General features: G+C 36.7%; 1 protein-coding gene across 8 annotated transcripts in view; it reads right to left on the minus strand.

The window, feature by feature from the left end:
* FRY (FRY microtubule binding protein) overlaps positions 1-16,520 on the minus strand; it is a 227,936-nt gene that overhangs the window by 80,958 nt on the left and 130,458 nt on the right. For all 8 annotated transcript variants that reach the window (XM_069012422.1, XM_069012413.1, XM_069012369.1 and 5 more), the window contains 7 exons: positions 13,537-13,640; positions 12,963-13,071; positions 11,948-12,034; positions 10,026-10,197; positions 8,860-8,992; positions 4,578-4,685; positions 69-324 (listed from right to left, as the gene is read on the minus strand). In XM_069012422.1, coding sequence (XP_068868523.1) covers positions 69-324; positions 4,578-4,685; positions 8,860-8,992; positions 10,026-10,197; positions 11,948-12,034; positions 12,963-13,071; positions 13,537-13,640 — 969 coding nt within the window. The remainder of the gene's footprint in view (positions 1-68; positions 325-4,577; positions 4,686-8,859; positions 8,993-10,025; positions 10,198-11,947; positions 12,035-12,962; positions 13,072-13,536; positions 13,641-16,520) is intronic.

The raw sequence follows: 16,520 nt of genomic DNA on the forward strand, positions 1-16,520 counted from the left end.
TATCAAGGAATATAATTTCTGCCTTTAATTAGTAAAAGTGTTAGGACACAGATCTCCTGATTCCATACCTCTGCAGATCTGGTTTTGGCCTGCTCAGAAGCTTTTCCTGGAGTGTGTATTACAAGCTTCCACTGCGTAAGCAATTGTAGCAGCAACTTCAGCGAAGTATCGAGAAGGGCATGATGCATATCGTTCACTTCACGTAGCAGAAAATTAGTGAAACCAAAGAGTACATCCTCCCTCCAGTCAACAAAGTCAACAAGTAGACCCTGAAGAGAATTCTGTGCAATGTGTCGAAGTTCATCATCCATATGGATAGACAGCCTGTAAGTAAAAGTAAATGTCAGACAATAAAAGATATGAGGAGTGTTTATCGTGGTAAAAAGCATACATATCTCCGTAACGTAACAGTGAGGGAAAATTCCCACTGAAAATGGTGGACGATGCTATCATGGTTTCATTATTGCTGACCACAATTAACATCCTTGACCTGTTTTCTGTATGGTAATTATTGCTACAGCAGAAGATACTCATGGATCCAAAAGAAGTATATTCCCCTCCTAAAACAGAGTATCTTTAAAGTACATAATTTGGCAACTTTTCTCAAACCAAGTACACTTTTATTTACTCATAACTCAATAACTTCCATGTAGGTATGATAACAAAAGGCTTACATAATTTAAATACATAATTTATGTATTTATTTGTTAACATTAAATATAAAAAGAAAATAATCACAACAGCTCAGCTAACAGTTAAACCAAATCTTTAGCAAAGATGCAAATCACAATTTATGAAAGCAAATCTTCAAAAGAATTAAAGTTAGGCATTTGAATTAAAAAACTGCTTTATGTTTTTAATGACTTAGGATGAGGAAATGGGAAAAACAGCTTCAGGACTTTCTGTACTTTTAGAAACACACTGAACACCCTCAAAGTCCTTCTGAAAGATGGTGACATTTCAGATCCCATTTTCAAATTTTATTTTCTTTATTTGCATCATGTTGAAGTTCTTCTCAACACAGAAATTTTTTATACTTTCTTTTGACACAGAAATCATCAAACCACTTCTCTGTTAGAAGTTGGCAGAATAAAGTAAATTCAGATTAGTGGGTTCTGCAATGTTTGGTTCATTGCCTTTATGATGTATTTTGTTTTAATTGCCCATGAGACTGTAATTTTCTGTAGTGTGTTAGAACTCATTTTCAAAGTATTTTATCTACATTTATTCTACACAGTTGAAAAGGAGGACTCATTATAATGAAATGGACACAAAGCTAGGAGAAAAAAACCCAAAATAGCAAATGGAGTGGAACCAAATTCCATTCAGTTGGAAGTGTATGATGAGATGTGGTTCATAAAAAATCTCGTTCATTATAGCTGCCTAATTTGGAGGCAGGGGACACGTTATTTAACTGAAAAGAAAACAACTGCCATGAAAATTCACCCCCGGCGAATATGACTACAAAAATAACTGTTATGCTTTAATAACCACATGACTTTCTATATATATATTTAGAAACACAGTATTTTGTTGTGCTAAGAAAGGATCATTTTTGTCTCCCTTCTGGAATGCCAAAACCAGATAAACAAGCAAAACCTTTTGAGACCACAATTAAGTCATCCATGAAATGACTTCCACAGTGACACAAAGCAATAACAGAAAAGAGGATACAAAAGACATCTCCTAAGCCCAAGTTACTGCCCAGTGGCTTTATCTAACGAGATGAAATCCAAATGGAGCATAAAAATCCATCTATGTATTACCACTGTATGACAGGCAGTGCAGGAAGCAAGTACAAGTTTGTTTGTTTGCACTTGAGTCAGTTAAATTTAAGACCTACTCAGGAATTTGTAATGAATGGTTGGAGTGGGTAGTGAAAGGGCAAAAGGTACAGAATATACTTGACATCTGCTTCATGGTTTATAATTTGAATACAGCTGTCCTGGAAAAAAGTCTAGCTGCTGACTTACAGACTCCTTCTGAAAACCTCCAAAAGACACATCTGTTGTGAGGATGAAAAAATCAAACCAAACTGTGAATAGAAGAACCAGTTAACTCAAAGATGTAACTTTATCTCTTGTGAAAAGAAAATATTTAACAGCTTTCCATCTCAACAGCACAGGCCCACAGAAATCCCTGGCAGAACTTCTTCTGTTCTTTGGAGCTTCTAGGGTTCTTTGGAAAAATAGGGACAAGCTGAAACCTTACCTCTTTGAAGTTTCTTATCCCTGTATTGAGTTTAGTTTCTGACCCAGAACACACAATATTGTAATGCAGTGTTCTCTAGAACTGCAGATGCTTACCTTCTGGGCCTACACTTTCATAACTGGGAGAAGTAGTCAGTCTGGTCTCAAATAAACATGGGACAGTATACAGAATGTAGAAGCAGCTCTGGTGATGGGGCATTCTGGTGATTTACATTAAGTCTAGGCCAGGTATTCATTCTGTAAACAGTTTATTACTTTCCTCTCTGAAGGTATGTTTTTGAAGACAGTTTTCAGTTCATGCTGTTCCAGGCTAAACAGACCTAATTTTTTCAATTCACTGATCTTTTCTCCCCTTGTTCTCTGGTCAGTCTCTTCTTCAACCACAATGCCCCAGCTCAAATGTTGTTCTCTAGATCAGGCATCCCTGATACTGACTAGACCAGAAGAACTTTTTTGAAAACCTTGTAGACCTAGACATGTGATGAAGGTTTGTCTTTTCATAGGATCATCACTTCTTTGTATCTGCTCAGTTTGTGATCCTGCTCTGCAATACTGAGAACCTACCCTGTTACTTCAACATTATATGTCTCCTGAACCATAAACTGTTAATTGCTTTCCAACCTATTATGTACCTACCTATTTTACCTAAATTGTGTTTCCCTTGCTTATACTTAGGAAGAGGACTTAAAACACTACCAATGTCTCAAAGATGCTGTAGCATGAGTACATGTAGGAGAGGAGAACAGATTCCCAGAGTTCCCTGTCTTGGGGAAAGGCCGAGCGTGTAATTTACTTCTGAAGTTGCTCTAGAGCTGCTTTCCTCAGCTCCTCTTGATGTCTCACTTCTTTTCACAGTCAAAGTCAGATAACTGGGCAAACTTACTGCTTGCATTTTCCCAGCAGAGCAATTACTCAAGAAATACTTAGAATCACTGCTGACCTTTTCTAAATTAAGTTTGATGACAGAATAAAGATAGACCAGTGGTTATACTGGTGTCAGTAGACAGTTGTGAGACCTAAGAAGAGTAGCATTAATTTATAAAGAAACCCACACTGGTCTCCAAATTTTCTTAAGAGTCTGACCTGGACAATCCTGTGATTGAAGAGCTGTCACCTGAATAGATATGTACTTTTTACCAGCTCAGTTAAGGCCATTAATAAGGATAGAACTCTACTTAAAATACTGGATTAAAGGAAAACATGTCCTTTTAAATTTCCCTTAAGCAGAACTGATACAACTGCTTAATATGGTATCTAAATAATTGATAATGTAATGATTTAAAACAACCTACAAGTGATTTATAGCAGACAATGTGCACACAAGGAAATCAAGCTGGCCATGCACTGCAGCACACCTACTGTTGGCTGATGATTTGGCTTGTTTGGCTGGCTGCACTCCACTACTACCAGAATCAATTGTTTCACTCTTTTAGCCCATCACTGGGAGTTAGTTGTTCGTAGAGCAGAAAAAACTGTTTTTATATGTAGCCTTCTGGCTCCCACATCTGCCATTCCTTGTGGTGTTTGAAAAGCAAGAACAGGGTGCCAAGTTTGCTTTGCCACAGTTACCTGAGAGTAATACTCTGCAAAGCCCTCTTGGTACAATTTAATACCATAATCCACTTACATAAAGAACGTAAGCTGGAACTTTGGTCTTGGATACTTGAACTGAAATGTAACAGAGTTTTCTGCACTGACCAGTACCTTTTATCATAATTATTTTCCACAAGTCACTGATTTGGCATCCTGAAACTTAAGCGGTGTAGCAGTCATGTTGTAGACTACCTTGTTCAGCGAAGTCTATTCAGACAAATTAAATGGAGGGATATAATATTTCTTAAACTCATCATTTTATGTCTTACAATAATAATAATAATAATAATAATAATAATAATAATAATAATAATAATAATAATAATAATAATAATAATAATAATAATGTTTTTGTAACATAACACAACTAGCACATTCTGTTTTATCAGAGACATGTGGGAATCATAAATAAAAACTAAACAGCTATCTCCATGTTTTTCCACTACACAGGTAAGATGTTTTCTCCTGTTAATCAGAATGCTGCGATGGTTAGAAAACAGTAATAAGGTGTGACTTTTATGAAGAATAGTGAATATCACATAACCTACATACTGATGGGAAAGAGTTCTGGAGGACATACCAACTTTTTCATAAAATTATGAGTCCATAATAAAAACATAAAAACTGTAAAAAGATGCTAGGACATCTCTGTCTAATTCATTAAGAACAATTTACCTTTTTAAAGCATATATAAAAAGAAACAGTAACATATTCTGTGGCTCAGCTTTTCACATTGTTCCCCTGGAGCAGTCATTCAATGCTTGAACAGCTTACCTTGCCAGCAAGTCAATCAACTCAAGTTTTGACATTCCATCAGGAAGCAATCGAGGAATAGCAGCAACACATGTCCTGAACAGATCAATTTTTGGTTTTCTTTCCCCACTGAAAAATTAAAACAGAATTTTGACTAAGCTTAAGAAGGAATTGTGTGTTAAATGACCCACCTCCAGCTTTTCAGAAAAGGCCTGGACATAATCAAGTGCCAGAGGCCTACTAAGATCACCAGGATGGACAGCTAGACACTATACTAAAATAAGAAGGAAACATGAATACATTTTTCCATTGAATGGCTTTGATTTTGACATTTTTCATGCATCTTATCTGTTTACTTGAAAAATAAATTGTGAATGACTCTTTTGTTTCTTTCTGAGAGGAACTGGCAGATATATATAAAAAATAGAGGTATAATGTAGGAGGATTCCTCCATCAAGATTGGCATTTATATGATGCTTTGGATAAGGCAATGAGGAAAGGTGGGGTGTTCTCCATGATAGTGCAGCTATATTTCACCAGTTGTATCAAGCAAATAGCAGATGTGTAACAAGTTCAAAAAACACGACTGAAGATCTAGAGAGTTGCCCCCCCATCATGACACATTCTTACACTGAAAAAAGTGTATAATTTAGAGGGAGGTATGGCCAGATAGTTTCTGTTGATCACTGCCAGAGATAGCAGCATTTTGGCAACTCTTACCAGCTAGAACATGTTTCAGCAGCCCTGAGGGTGTTCTAATCTGTGGAATGGCACAACTGTTCCCTAACAGCCTGGGAAAGTCATTAAGTACAAAGTTCAGCATGAACCAAACACTAGGCTGGAAGTCCATCAGTAGCTCAAGTAGATCAAAGTTTCAGCTGTTGATTATTTTCAAAACAGATGCAGTTGTTTTCTGTCTTGTTTTCAACATTTTTGGTAAATCTGCAGATTAAATAAGTCCTTCAGATAGACCCCAAGGTGTGGATTTTTTTTTTATTTGCTCATTTTTATCTTAATGATCTATTATCTGATGATGGAGTGTAGAGGAAATTACCAAAGCGTAACAGCATTTCAAACTGTGCAGTCTTTCCCACAGTATTATTAATTATTAGCCTGTAATATGCTTTGGAGGGATCAAAAAAATAAGGTCCTATTCAGGAGCCATATTATAAACATGAAGAAAAAGATTGTCCCTCTTTTAATATGCTTCCGATAGAACTAGAAAAGAATGAGGGGGGAAAAAGAGACACCAAGAAGCATTGGAAGCTACTTAACACCACACTGAAATGGAGTGACAAAACAAAAAATGAACTTAGTTTCCCTGCACCCTGGTCCATTGCCCTGGTTACTACACTGTTCTGTCCCTCCACCCAACAGAGGACACTGCATTTGGGTATCTTACTTCTGTGTTCAGTCACAGAGAAAGCCTGGATGCAATGCAGCTTGAAAGAAGATTTATGGACTAACACCGATCATTCACTGAAGTAAAGGCTACAGAAGAGGCATAAACTGATATTAGACTTACTTAATTCAAAGATTAAAGACAGTTTTGTAGCAAATACCATACTGTCTCTTAACATCCTACTTATCAGCTTGGATATATATTACATGAATAAAATGTTGACATTATTTTAATTAACTGTCTTAATGGTACAGTTAGGGGAAACTGTTTTCATCATTAATTATCTCTGTCTCACTGTATCTGTATTCTAACACACAGAACTTGAAAGGTGTCAGTAACTGACTGGAAAAGGAGTAAAATACAACATCTCACTGAGAATTTGGTTATAAACAAATCCCTTTCAACTATTATCACAAAAGCAAATACTAGCTGGGTTAATAACTAGTGCAAATCCTGTACTTTTATAGTTGCAAACATTAAAGTGCAATTAGGAATTTTATGTGCAGGCAAACCAAGCCTTCCTTGCTGACTTGAAATGAAAAAACTTTGCAGTTTCCTTACTCTCAGTCCCCAGTGAGGGCAAAGTTTGTGCATTTCAAATGGAGACTTGTAAAATAATAGTCTGAGAGGAAGCTCTTCTGAAGGCAAATGAGTAATTATTTATAAATATAAAATCTGTGGGTGTTCTGTGGCTTCTCAGCTGCTCAGAAGAGTAGCAGGAGAAGATCCAAACCTTGGGCTCAAGTTCCCAACTTACCATCTGAGCTACCAGGCACAGCACTTGAGGGAGGCAAGGGGAGCCTTTGAAGCACTTGCAAGGCCAGATTTGTATGTTAGAAAAATGGATGCCCTATTCTAACTAAATGTTGGAAAGTAATTATAACCAGTACTGAAATTCATATCCCAGTGCATGATGCAAAGGATGCTTCTTACTCAGGATTTTAGTAGGACCCTCCATACTGGCATTTATTGCTTCAACAATAAATGCTTAAAGGATCAGTAATTAAATACTGTCTAGAAGCAAGTCTAACACTGCCAAAGAAAATTCCAGAATCTGCATACTTTAAAGTGTTATGTCTGCTCCCTGCCTAGCTACTTCCCTCTGATTCTTATTTTATTAGTTAATAAAAATACCACATTTTATACAGTTTACACATAAACTTCATGCAACTATGACAAAAGCAATAACTTTAAAATGTAAAAGAATGTAGTGTGATATCTATCAATTAAAGTCCATAAGAATTCAAACTAAGTATGTAACTCTAGTGAAACATAGAGTTCTGTGAATAAAATGGGAAGCAATTACATAAAAACAATAGGTTGGCTTTTCCACATATCCACAATTCAGTTTTTGAAAGGATCATTCTCAATCCTGATAGTGACAGCTACTGATGCTTTTTGTGAGTTCACATGATTTAAATCAACTGATAATTAAGCATCCCAGATATTTTTTTCCCTTGAATGAACAAGTAAAAATGTGTTAAAATGTGGCTTGCCTTTCAAGTGTATATATTAAATTAGAGCTCATCCAGATATAAAGTGCAATACAAAATGTAGTAACTTACATGTCTAAATATCCCAATCTTCGTGTTTCTGACAAAAGTTACTATCAAATAATAAGACTTCCTGAAATTTAAAACTCTTTTGAGTCTATTTGTTCACTGACTCTAAAAATAAACAACATTTTGGTGATGCTGAGAAACCATCCAAAGGATATTTATAGCTAAGATTATGTACACTTCTTATCTAAGTGCTCAAGGTTTCACTGTGCAATTGTCTTTCGGGAATAAAATGTGAGTTTGAAAACTCACTTTCCCTACCACAACAGCTTGAATACCCAAAATGGTTATGAAAACTGGGTGTGAGGACTGAACAGGGTAGAACTACTAGAAAAATATGAAGTATTATGGGATAGTAATATTAGCTCCGAATATAAATAAAGACAATGGTGGCGACACAGCTTACAGTCTCACCTTGAGGCACTGCAACAAATAAGGGCAAAAACATAAAGATTGCATCAGTTGTACAAGGCAGTTGAATTTGGCCAGTCATTGCAGTTAGTCTATCACAGTATTCTTAGCAAGTTGACTTTTTTTGGGCAGTAAATAACAAAAAACAATCTCAAAGAGACAGGTGTCCTTTTCATGACATCTCGAACTTTTTTCCAGGGGTTGTTTCCTGTCTAGAATAACTACCATGTCCACTGCTCTAACAGGAAATATATGCAAGGTCTCCTTACAGTTCAGATCTCTACAATCTGTGCTCTGCATGTGTCAAATGATCTCTCTGTGTCTCTAACCTCTGCTAGATGTCCACGTCACTAGAACTCTCTCCAGGAAACTTGCCTCACTAATAATTTTGGATTAAAGTGAAAAATGCTGCTGTTCAACACAGCTTGAAGCACACTGGTTTGATTCTGTTCCAGTGGGATACAGCTTAAATCCAAGCCTTATCACAAGATTACTTGGGTTTTTAATTAAGATTTGGTTTTGATTATAGGCATGAAAAGCAAAGGGCATTTTGGAATATTATTATTTACATATAATATTTACAGAATTCGTAGCATTAATTTTGAGGTTCAGTGATGCAAAAATACCCTGAGACAATGTTCTGAGCACAGGCTGCCAGGTTTTCTACTTTAGCATTCTACTTCAACTGTCTAAACATCCATAGGATTCACACATGATTTTACCTACATCAAGAACATCTTCAGTTCCAAACACTGCAACATTCAAAGCACAATTGACTTGTCATAAACAGTTTTTCAAAGTATGCACTAATTAAGCTAAATGTTCCTGTTTCGTGCTGTTTCTCTGATGACTCATGATAGACAGAAATAGAGAAAAAGCTCCAAAATTACGTCTCCATATTTCATAGGAATTACTGCTCTTTAGCACTCACGTAATCATGTCTTCGGGTTCTTTGTTAAGCATCTGTATGTTGGTTAACATCATGCACCGACCCACTTCCTTGTCAAGGTGTCTGAGTATGTTGTCCACAGCCTTCCTTACTTGAGAATAATATAATGACATACCTGCAAGAATGTGCATTTTTGTATAATTGGGGATATTTATAGATAGATAGATATTCTGAAAAAGAAAGTTCCTTACTCATGCTGTGCTGCATAAAGTAAGAAAAATGTTTTCCTCATGAGATGGCGTATTTCAGTAGCAATGACATCCTGATCCAAAATCAGAGTATCTTGCCTGCTCCAAGAGGAATGCTTACATATCATACATAGAAACTGGAATACTGGCTCATCAAATAGCAATGAAATAGCTAATACAAGAATTTAATAGTGCAAGCATTCGTTATCAAATACTATCTTCAAATACTTCAAATACTTTAAATACTTCAAGAGCAGTGGGTCTTACATTGTTTATTTTCTTCATATTACTACAGTGATCTAGCACAGTACAACAAAGGTCTTTGCCACTGACATAGACCTTGTTTCATTCACATAACTTTGGGGACTTAATGAAGTGTGAAGGTGAGCAGCCAAATTTTATTTTTTTTGCCAACAAAACCAGGCACCCTCAAGGCATGATAGAGAGGCTCTTCTACAGCACGGGATTCTCGCTCTGCATTGAAGCCCCAGACAGCAGTGCTATTAACTTAGGCACTTCAGTGCAACACTTTTTTACAGTCAAAAGTTTTGCCATTTTGAAAGTTTGATATATTGCAATTAAAATGAGGCTATCACAGAGAATCTTTGATAGTTATCAAAGCTGGCATGTCTTTTGAGCACAGGCACTGTTTTTAATAGGATGAATATCCATGAATAAACACAGCTATCAGCACTGAAAGACTAAAGGCTAGCTGTGTCTTTAACCCCTCCCAGAATACAGGGTTGCTACCACTTGTGGAGGACAACTGAGAACTTTTCAGAATAACCTAAGAAAAGCAGCATCTGTCAAACTAAACCATACATTTCATTAGAATGCGGGATAAATTAAATGCTTACAATACAATAAAATTCCTAACAATAGTAAACTATTCTCAGGTGCTGAAGACATTTTCACCTCCATTCTCACCCAAGTTTCTATATTGCCCATTCTCTTACTTACCAATCATTTTAGCTTCCTCTTCTGTAAGAGTTTTGCTCAAATACGTTTTCTTCACTCTCAGAGTGTTTCCAGAGGGGAGGACAGCTCCAGTCACTGGCATTGGAGGTTCACCATCTTTTTGCTGCAAGCTATCAGCAATTACCAAGAAAGCTCTCAGGCCAATATTCATTCTCTGTAAAGTTTAGAAGATGTATGAGTATCATAATCAAATAATCATATTCTACTCATATTCTTCATTCACTTTGAAATTTTGAGAATGCACTTGGCAGCATTTTTTTCTGTATCTTCTCTACATTAACTAGTCTGATATATTTCACAAAAACTGCCCATGAAATAAATAATGAATTCCCATCTCCACTGTGAGCAGTGTTCTCACAATTTTATTTTTAAGAATTTGCATTAGCACATTACCTTTTTATCTTCAGGATAAAACACCTGGATATGGCCTGTAGTTTAGTAATGCATCTTAAATGGACCTTCAGTTAAACATAAATGACCTACATCCATCGTGAAAAAAAGATGAATAACTGTTTTGAAAGGCCCCAAGGTTGATCATACCGAGAGAAAAGTCTGGAATGATGTTCAATGCCAAAACTACTATGTGAAAATATTAGGAAGTTGAATTTAAGTGACCTGAATGCCTTCTGGGAATGCACCAGAGGAAAACTTGCAAGCTTTGCACTGCAGTGATTGAAAGACTAGAATGTTTTCAATTTCTCTGGAATGTGTGCCAAAAACTAAGAGGCTGTTCTACTGACAGTCTCCCCATTTACCTAGATTATGGGGGTTCTTTTTTAGAATGCTAACGTCTATGTACATAAAAAAGTGGCACTATAATGTCTATTTTCAGACTTACAACGTTGCTGAGAAACAGTAAAACTTCAGATGGTGATTGAACAAGAAGCTAAGGACTATGTCCACCCCATCTCAGCTGGTCTAATACACAATGCTCTCTGTAGGACCTTTCTCAGTCAATGCTGCAGGTGGCTGACCTAGAGCATGGTGTGGACTGCCTGCTCAAAAATTCTGTTTCATTCTTTTTTACTCTGCTACAGAAAGATGAAAGCTGTGTTCAAAGTAAAGCCTGCCTTTCATTTCTCCTGCCTTTGACAGTAGAAAGTTTAATCTACTTTTCCACATTTTTTGTATCAAATGTAATTTTTGCAAGGCAATTCACTCTGTTTTAACATCTTAGTGAATACATACAACGGTTTAATTCTGCAAGATTAATACAGACATATTTTATGAGATGATCACAAATTATTTATATTTTTTCTGTGTTTATTCTTAATTTTCAAATGAAAATGTTTCCAAAATTTTAAGGAAATGCATCTTTCAAAGAGATTTTTAAATTCTTTTAGTAGTTATTTATATTTTGATTTTTTAAAAAAGTTTTTCAAATTTCTGATTCTGATTTTCTCTAGGAAAAGCACTAGAAAGCTGACTCATGACAGCGACACCAGTGGAGCTTTGCCGGTCAGAGTAGTAAAACTTTATTACAGTGTTTTCTTTTTCAAGCCTTCATGCATCATGTACTCTCAGTAAGACTGTTTTGAAAAACATTGAAATTGTTACAGAAAAATTGTTGTTACATTAAAATAGTTTAAGGCATTGCATTTAACAACAGCAGAGTGATAAGGACATACTGTGATCAGCAATTTTATTTATACTTTTCTTTTTGTTTTATACATTTGCACTAGTTCACATTTGATATTCTTCACTGAGAAAACATGAGAAAGACATAAACAATGTGACATTTTAGAGATAGAAGTTCACAGATGTATTTTACCAATAAATCAGATTCAAGCTTTGGCCTGAAAACTGGACAAAGGTGAAAGCATGCTTAGAATGTAACCAGGAAGTAAATGTAGCACAATACACTACATACTAACTGAAAAAAAAAAAGCAGATGTACATCATACCTCAGGGTTGAGACTGAAAGCTTTTGCTGGTTTTCCAACACAAAGGAAGTCAAAGATAATTTCTTTCATTGCAAAATCTAAACGTTCCTAAAATAGCAAAAATACTGCAAATGATTAAGCTGCTCACTTCTGCTACTTATTTTCATTAAGGCTACAGAATGCTGAAAACCAGTTTAATCAGGGTTTATTTAAATATATGGAAAAACGGATTTTCAGAAGTACGTAGAACATATTACCAGATCTAAGCTTTTAACACTGCTTTATGTTGACAAAATCAAAAATGTATAGCATTTAAATAGAAAATGATCCATTTTGGAAATACAGCTTTTAATTATTTCATTTAAACTGTGGTAATTATGGTACTAACACAGTATTTTACATAAAGAGAGCTTGTTCACAGATGGCACAGTTAAGGGAAGATTTTAAGCATCTGTTTGATTCATTCCTATTCAGAGACTTTAAGTATGTGCTTAAGTGCTTTGCTCAATGGGAAAATTTTCTGAATTTAAGTCACAAAAGAAATGAAACTTCCAGCACTGCAGGTTAGTTTATTTTAGCAGTTCCCATTTGAACTGACGAAAACTACATGTGTCAATTCCATGCTGAACTTGGCTGACATCTGACTTACTGATTTGAAAGCAGTGCAACTTATTGTCCTATACAGCAGGGATGATTCAGTATCAGGATGACACATGGCTTACTATTCTGAACTTTTTTGACAGTCAGAGTGTGTCAACAAATTCATTTTCTGTCTTGTTGGAAATTAAAAAAACTACATTTGAGTTGAACTAAACCTATTTTTATCAATTTTCAATGGAATGAGGTTACTCAAAACCTGTTGCTCAAAAGAAGTTTGCCCCAGTTCAGTCTATAATTTCATCATTCCCTAGATGAAAGATAACGTCAACAGGGTTGCAAAAAATTCAGTCATTAGAAGTTCACTTATTTGTTAATTTGTCATTGGGAAAACAAGTTATTCATTACATGGAAAGACATAAGCATGGCTCTCCCATACCTGTGCAATAAACTGTATTATCTTCACGAAGATGTTTAGAGGCATATCTCTTGGCACAACACCCCGGGACCCTTTTGGGAAAAGGGTTGTGACAATAGTAATAAGTCGGCTGCAAAAGAAAAAGAAACATTAGACACTTCTGGACCTTGCAGACCTTCACTTACCATCACACTCCATCTAGAAAGACCAGAAAATATTTCCTTTGAAATGAAAATGTAATGGGGTATCTTGTTCTGACCCTTTGCTATGGATTCAACGTAATTATTTTATTTCATTACTATATTACAAGTAAAAAGAAACCAATCAATGGCCACTACAAAAGTATTTTTAACTTACACTGAACACAGAGTGACTTCTAATTTTTCCAAAAGCAGAAACACTTTATACAGTAACTTTTATAGGTGACAGAATAACTGATAGTGCCACAAAATGGAATATTTTGTTGTGCACAGTTGAGTTTCTTATTTCACAACAGAAACAGGTTCAATTTGAAAGAATTCAGGAGAACTATAAAACCTCTTCATTGGCAACATCCACTCTACGAAGGATTTTCATTAAAAATAAAGCATTTTACCTTTGGGTAGCTGTGTTGCTTTCACATTTAATTCTGATCATGTAAACCCACAGTAGTCTGTACAGAGATTCCAGTGCAACTCGAGCCATTTTTGGGTCCTTGTTCTAGACAAACATATAACATAAGAAAAAACTTCAGGCACAAATTAGCAAGGAAGTTCAGCACTTAATGGATGCCAAGGTTCAGCATTTTGATAATGAAACTACAGCCTCACAGCTGCTCAGTACTCCATTCCTGCAGCTGTAGGATGCTTATGCATCTGACCTGCCTCTGTTATTATTTAAGTTGTTGAAAAACCCAAGTATCAAGTTAGTTAAATTAGATACGTTACAATTTAAAATCTCTGCTTGAAAACCCCTCAGTTTGACTATGAAAAGAAAACCTAATATTCAGTAGATTCCATAAATTCAAAAGCTGCTGCCCTGGGATGGAGGCCTAGTATGAAGAACAGATAAAGGAACGTACCACACATACTCAAAAGTGAAAGGACAAAAATCTGTGGATGCTCAGGCTGGCCTAATTAACATGGCATCTGTGATCAGCCGGACTGAATTGGTTTATCTGTCTGGATTGCTGTTTATTTTTGGAAACTAGTACAAGATTGTCTTTGGGTCTCTTCAGTCACATGCAGTTTCTGTTTCTGTGGCAGTTTTAAGGGCTGTCTGAGTGCAGACAGGGACAAGTAAGTGCAGTCCAATCAGATGGTCTCCCTCATGCTGAGCCATCCGCTGGGTTAAATTTTGAAGGAGTCCAGTACACTTTGACCTGAGATAAGGTTTGTCTGGCTCACTGAACAAATCTCCATGGCAAAAATCTGAGATATTTTCGGCAGACAAATGTTGAGTCACGGATCAAAGACAGCGGTTTGATCAAAGAAACTGCAACTGATGCCATCAGTAATTCCTGAATGTGTATTAGTCTGCGTCCTGCAAAATGATGGGAAGACAATTTGCCAGTGATATGGGAGATGACTTCAACTTTCAATGTGGCATTTGTCACAAGCTTAGGAACAGAAATACTGTCCTTGGACTGCAATTTCCATTTAACTCCTTGACAACACATTTTATGCAATAAAGCTTTATATGGACAGAAAATTGAATATAATTTTTTGTTTATTATTGCAGCATACAACCATTGTCACACGTTTAGAATAAGTAGTAAAAGGAAAGCCAGACTTTACCTGGCCCATTAATACCTGCAGGATTTTAAAATAAAAAAAAATGTTACAATCAATTTGTTTATTAACCTGTTTACTTTCAATCCATTTTTCATCAGGTATAATCATGTCAGTCCTTGTACACTTCAGACCTAAGAATTTGATTTCTTGAGCAGGTGATGAAGTATATTTATCAAAGTTTATTCTTATTCCAAAGCTTTCAAGAAAACAGCAGGCTGTGGCTAACCAAGTTAAGGTAACAAGAGACTGTGTAGCAGAGAAGGAAGCTATCTGTTAGCAAATGTCCAAATATCCCAGTGATGAGATAGTTAGCTGTGAGGGCCATTGAGAAAGAAGGAGGAGAAAAGGGCTGAGACCAATATTATTGGAGTTTTCAAAAAATAGTAGACCAGTTTTCTGTCAGAACAGCAAGCTGTGTGGCAGAAACAGGATTAAGAGGAAGATGATAAAAAACCTAAGATACACCATGGGTGTGTCCGTGAGCAGGATCTGTCCAAGTCCATGCTGGTACTTGGAAATTCCCAGTACTTTAGAAAGCACACAGTGCTTCACTCTTTGGAAAACTAAGAGAAGTCCACCACCAATTCAGTCTCCTTAATATTTCAAGATTTTTGTCAACAAGAAAAACCCAGCCAGTAATCCTGTCAGAACAAGGAGTATTTGCCCTAATATACCTGACATCATTTTCACTTTCCAACAGGATGTACTGGCAGAGGATGTGGTTTCTTTACCATTGCTGGTAGTGCCAAACTCAGTGCTGGTGTTGAAGAATGTGTCAAAGGCCTTTTGAACATGGTAGCAATTGGTGACAGAGCTCTACCCAGATCCACTCTGGTTCTTGATTGGTAAATGCTGCTGGCTTTTATCTGTTGCTGTTGGTCTTCTAGAAATTTCTTTTTCAATGCCTCTGCCTCTTTTCCTCTGACTGGAGGAGGAGCAACTGGACTGCCAGGAGTGAGGCCCATTTTCTTTAATTGCTGCATCTCTTTTTTCCAGTAATATGGCATTAAGTCTAGCCCATCCAGACCAAAGGGATATTGTTTTGGTACCCATGGATTCATTCTTGGAACAGGTGTTGTTTGACCCATTTTTTGTACAGTAAGTTCTGCACTCTTGGCTCAAACTGTACTGAGGCTTTTTTTTCCATTGTCCCAGGTTGTTTGGAAACAAGGAACAGTTGCTCCCACTGAAAAAATTTTCCTTCTAAATGAAACACAGAGCTTTGACTCTCTCCTATGTAGAATTTCTGCCTTGAATAGTTTTTTGCCAACGAAGTTCAGTTAACAAGAAATGTTCCCTTTCAAAACCAGGATACTTATTAACTTTTACACCACTGTCTTGGGGTGACTTTATGATACTGTATCCCCTACTGCCTGCTCTATGCCAGACATGAATCCTGTGCCTTTCTGCGTCTTTAAGCTGGGTCTGAAAGAAAAAAGGGGGGGAAAAGCCGAGTGAATTCTTCAGAGCAGTTTGTGTTCAAGGACTCATAGACCTTGCTGTGGTCTCACTGCTGCAGAGCTCAGGAAGCACCTTCCTGCTTTTTCCCCAGCTCTCAGCTCCTTTTCTCAGGAGAGAGACGGAGAGTTAAACTTCTCTGTGCTTTAGCTAGCCTGCTAACTGAGGCAAGAACTTTTTCCTGGGACTGTAGCTTCTTCTTCTTCTCCTGGAACTGTTCAGCAACACCAGAACATCACTGGGAGGCCTGACACTATGGCCTGGAGGGGCCCATGCCACACCGCGGCTCCGGAGAGAGCAGAGCCACACCTACAGAGGGGACTCCGAATCTACCAGGTCTTCTCCGCAG

This window comes from Aphelocoma coerulescens, chromosome 1 (assembly GCF_041296385.1).
Source record: "Aphelocoma coerulescens isolate FSJ_1873_10779 chromosome 1, UR_Acoe_1.0, whole genome shotgun sequence".
Classification (NCBI taxonomy): Eukaryota; Metazoa; Chordata; class Aves; order Passeriformes; family Corvidae; genus Aphelocoma; species Aphelocoma coerulescens.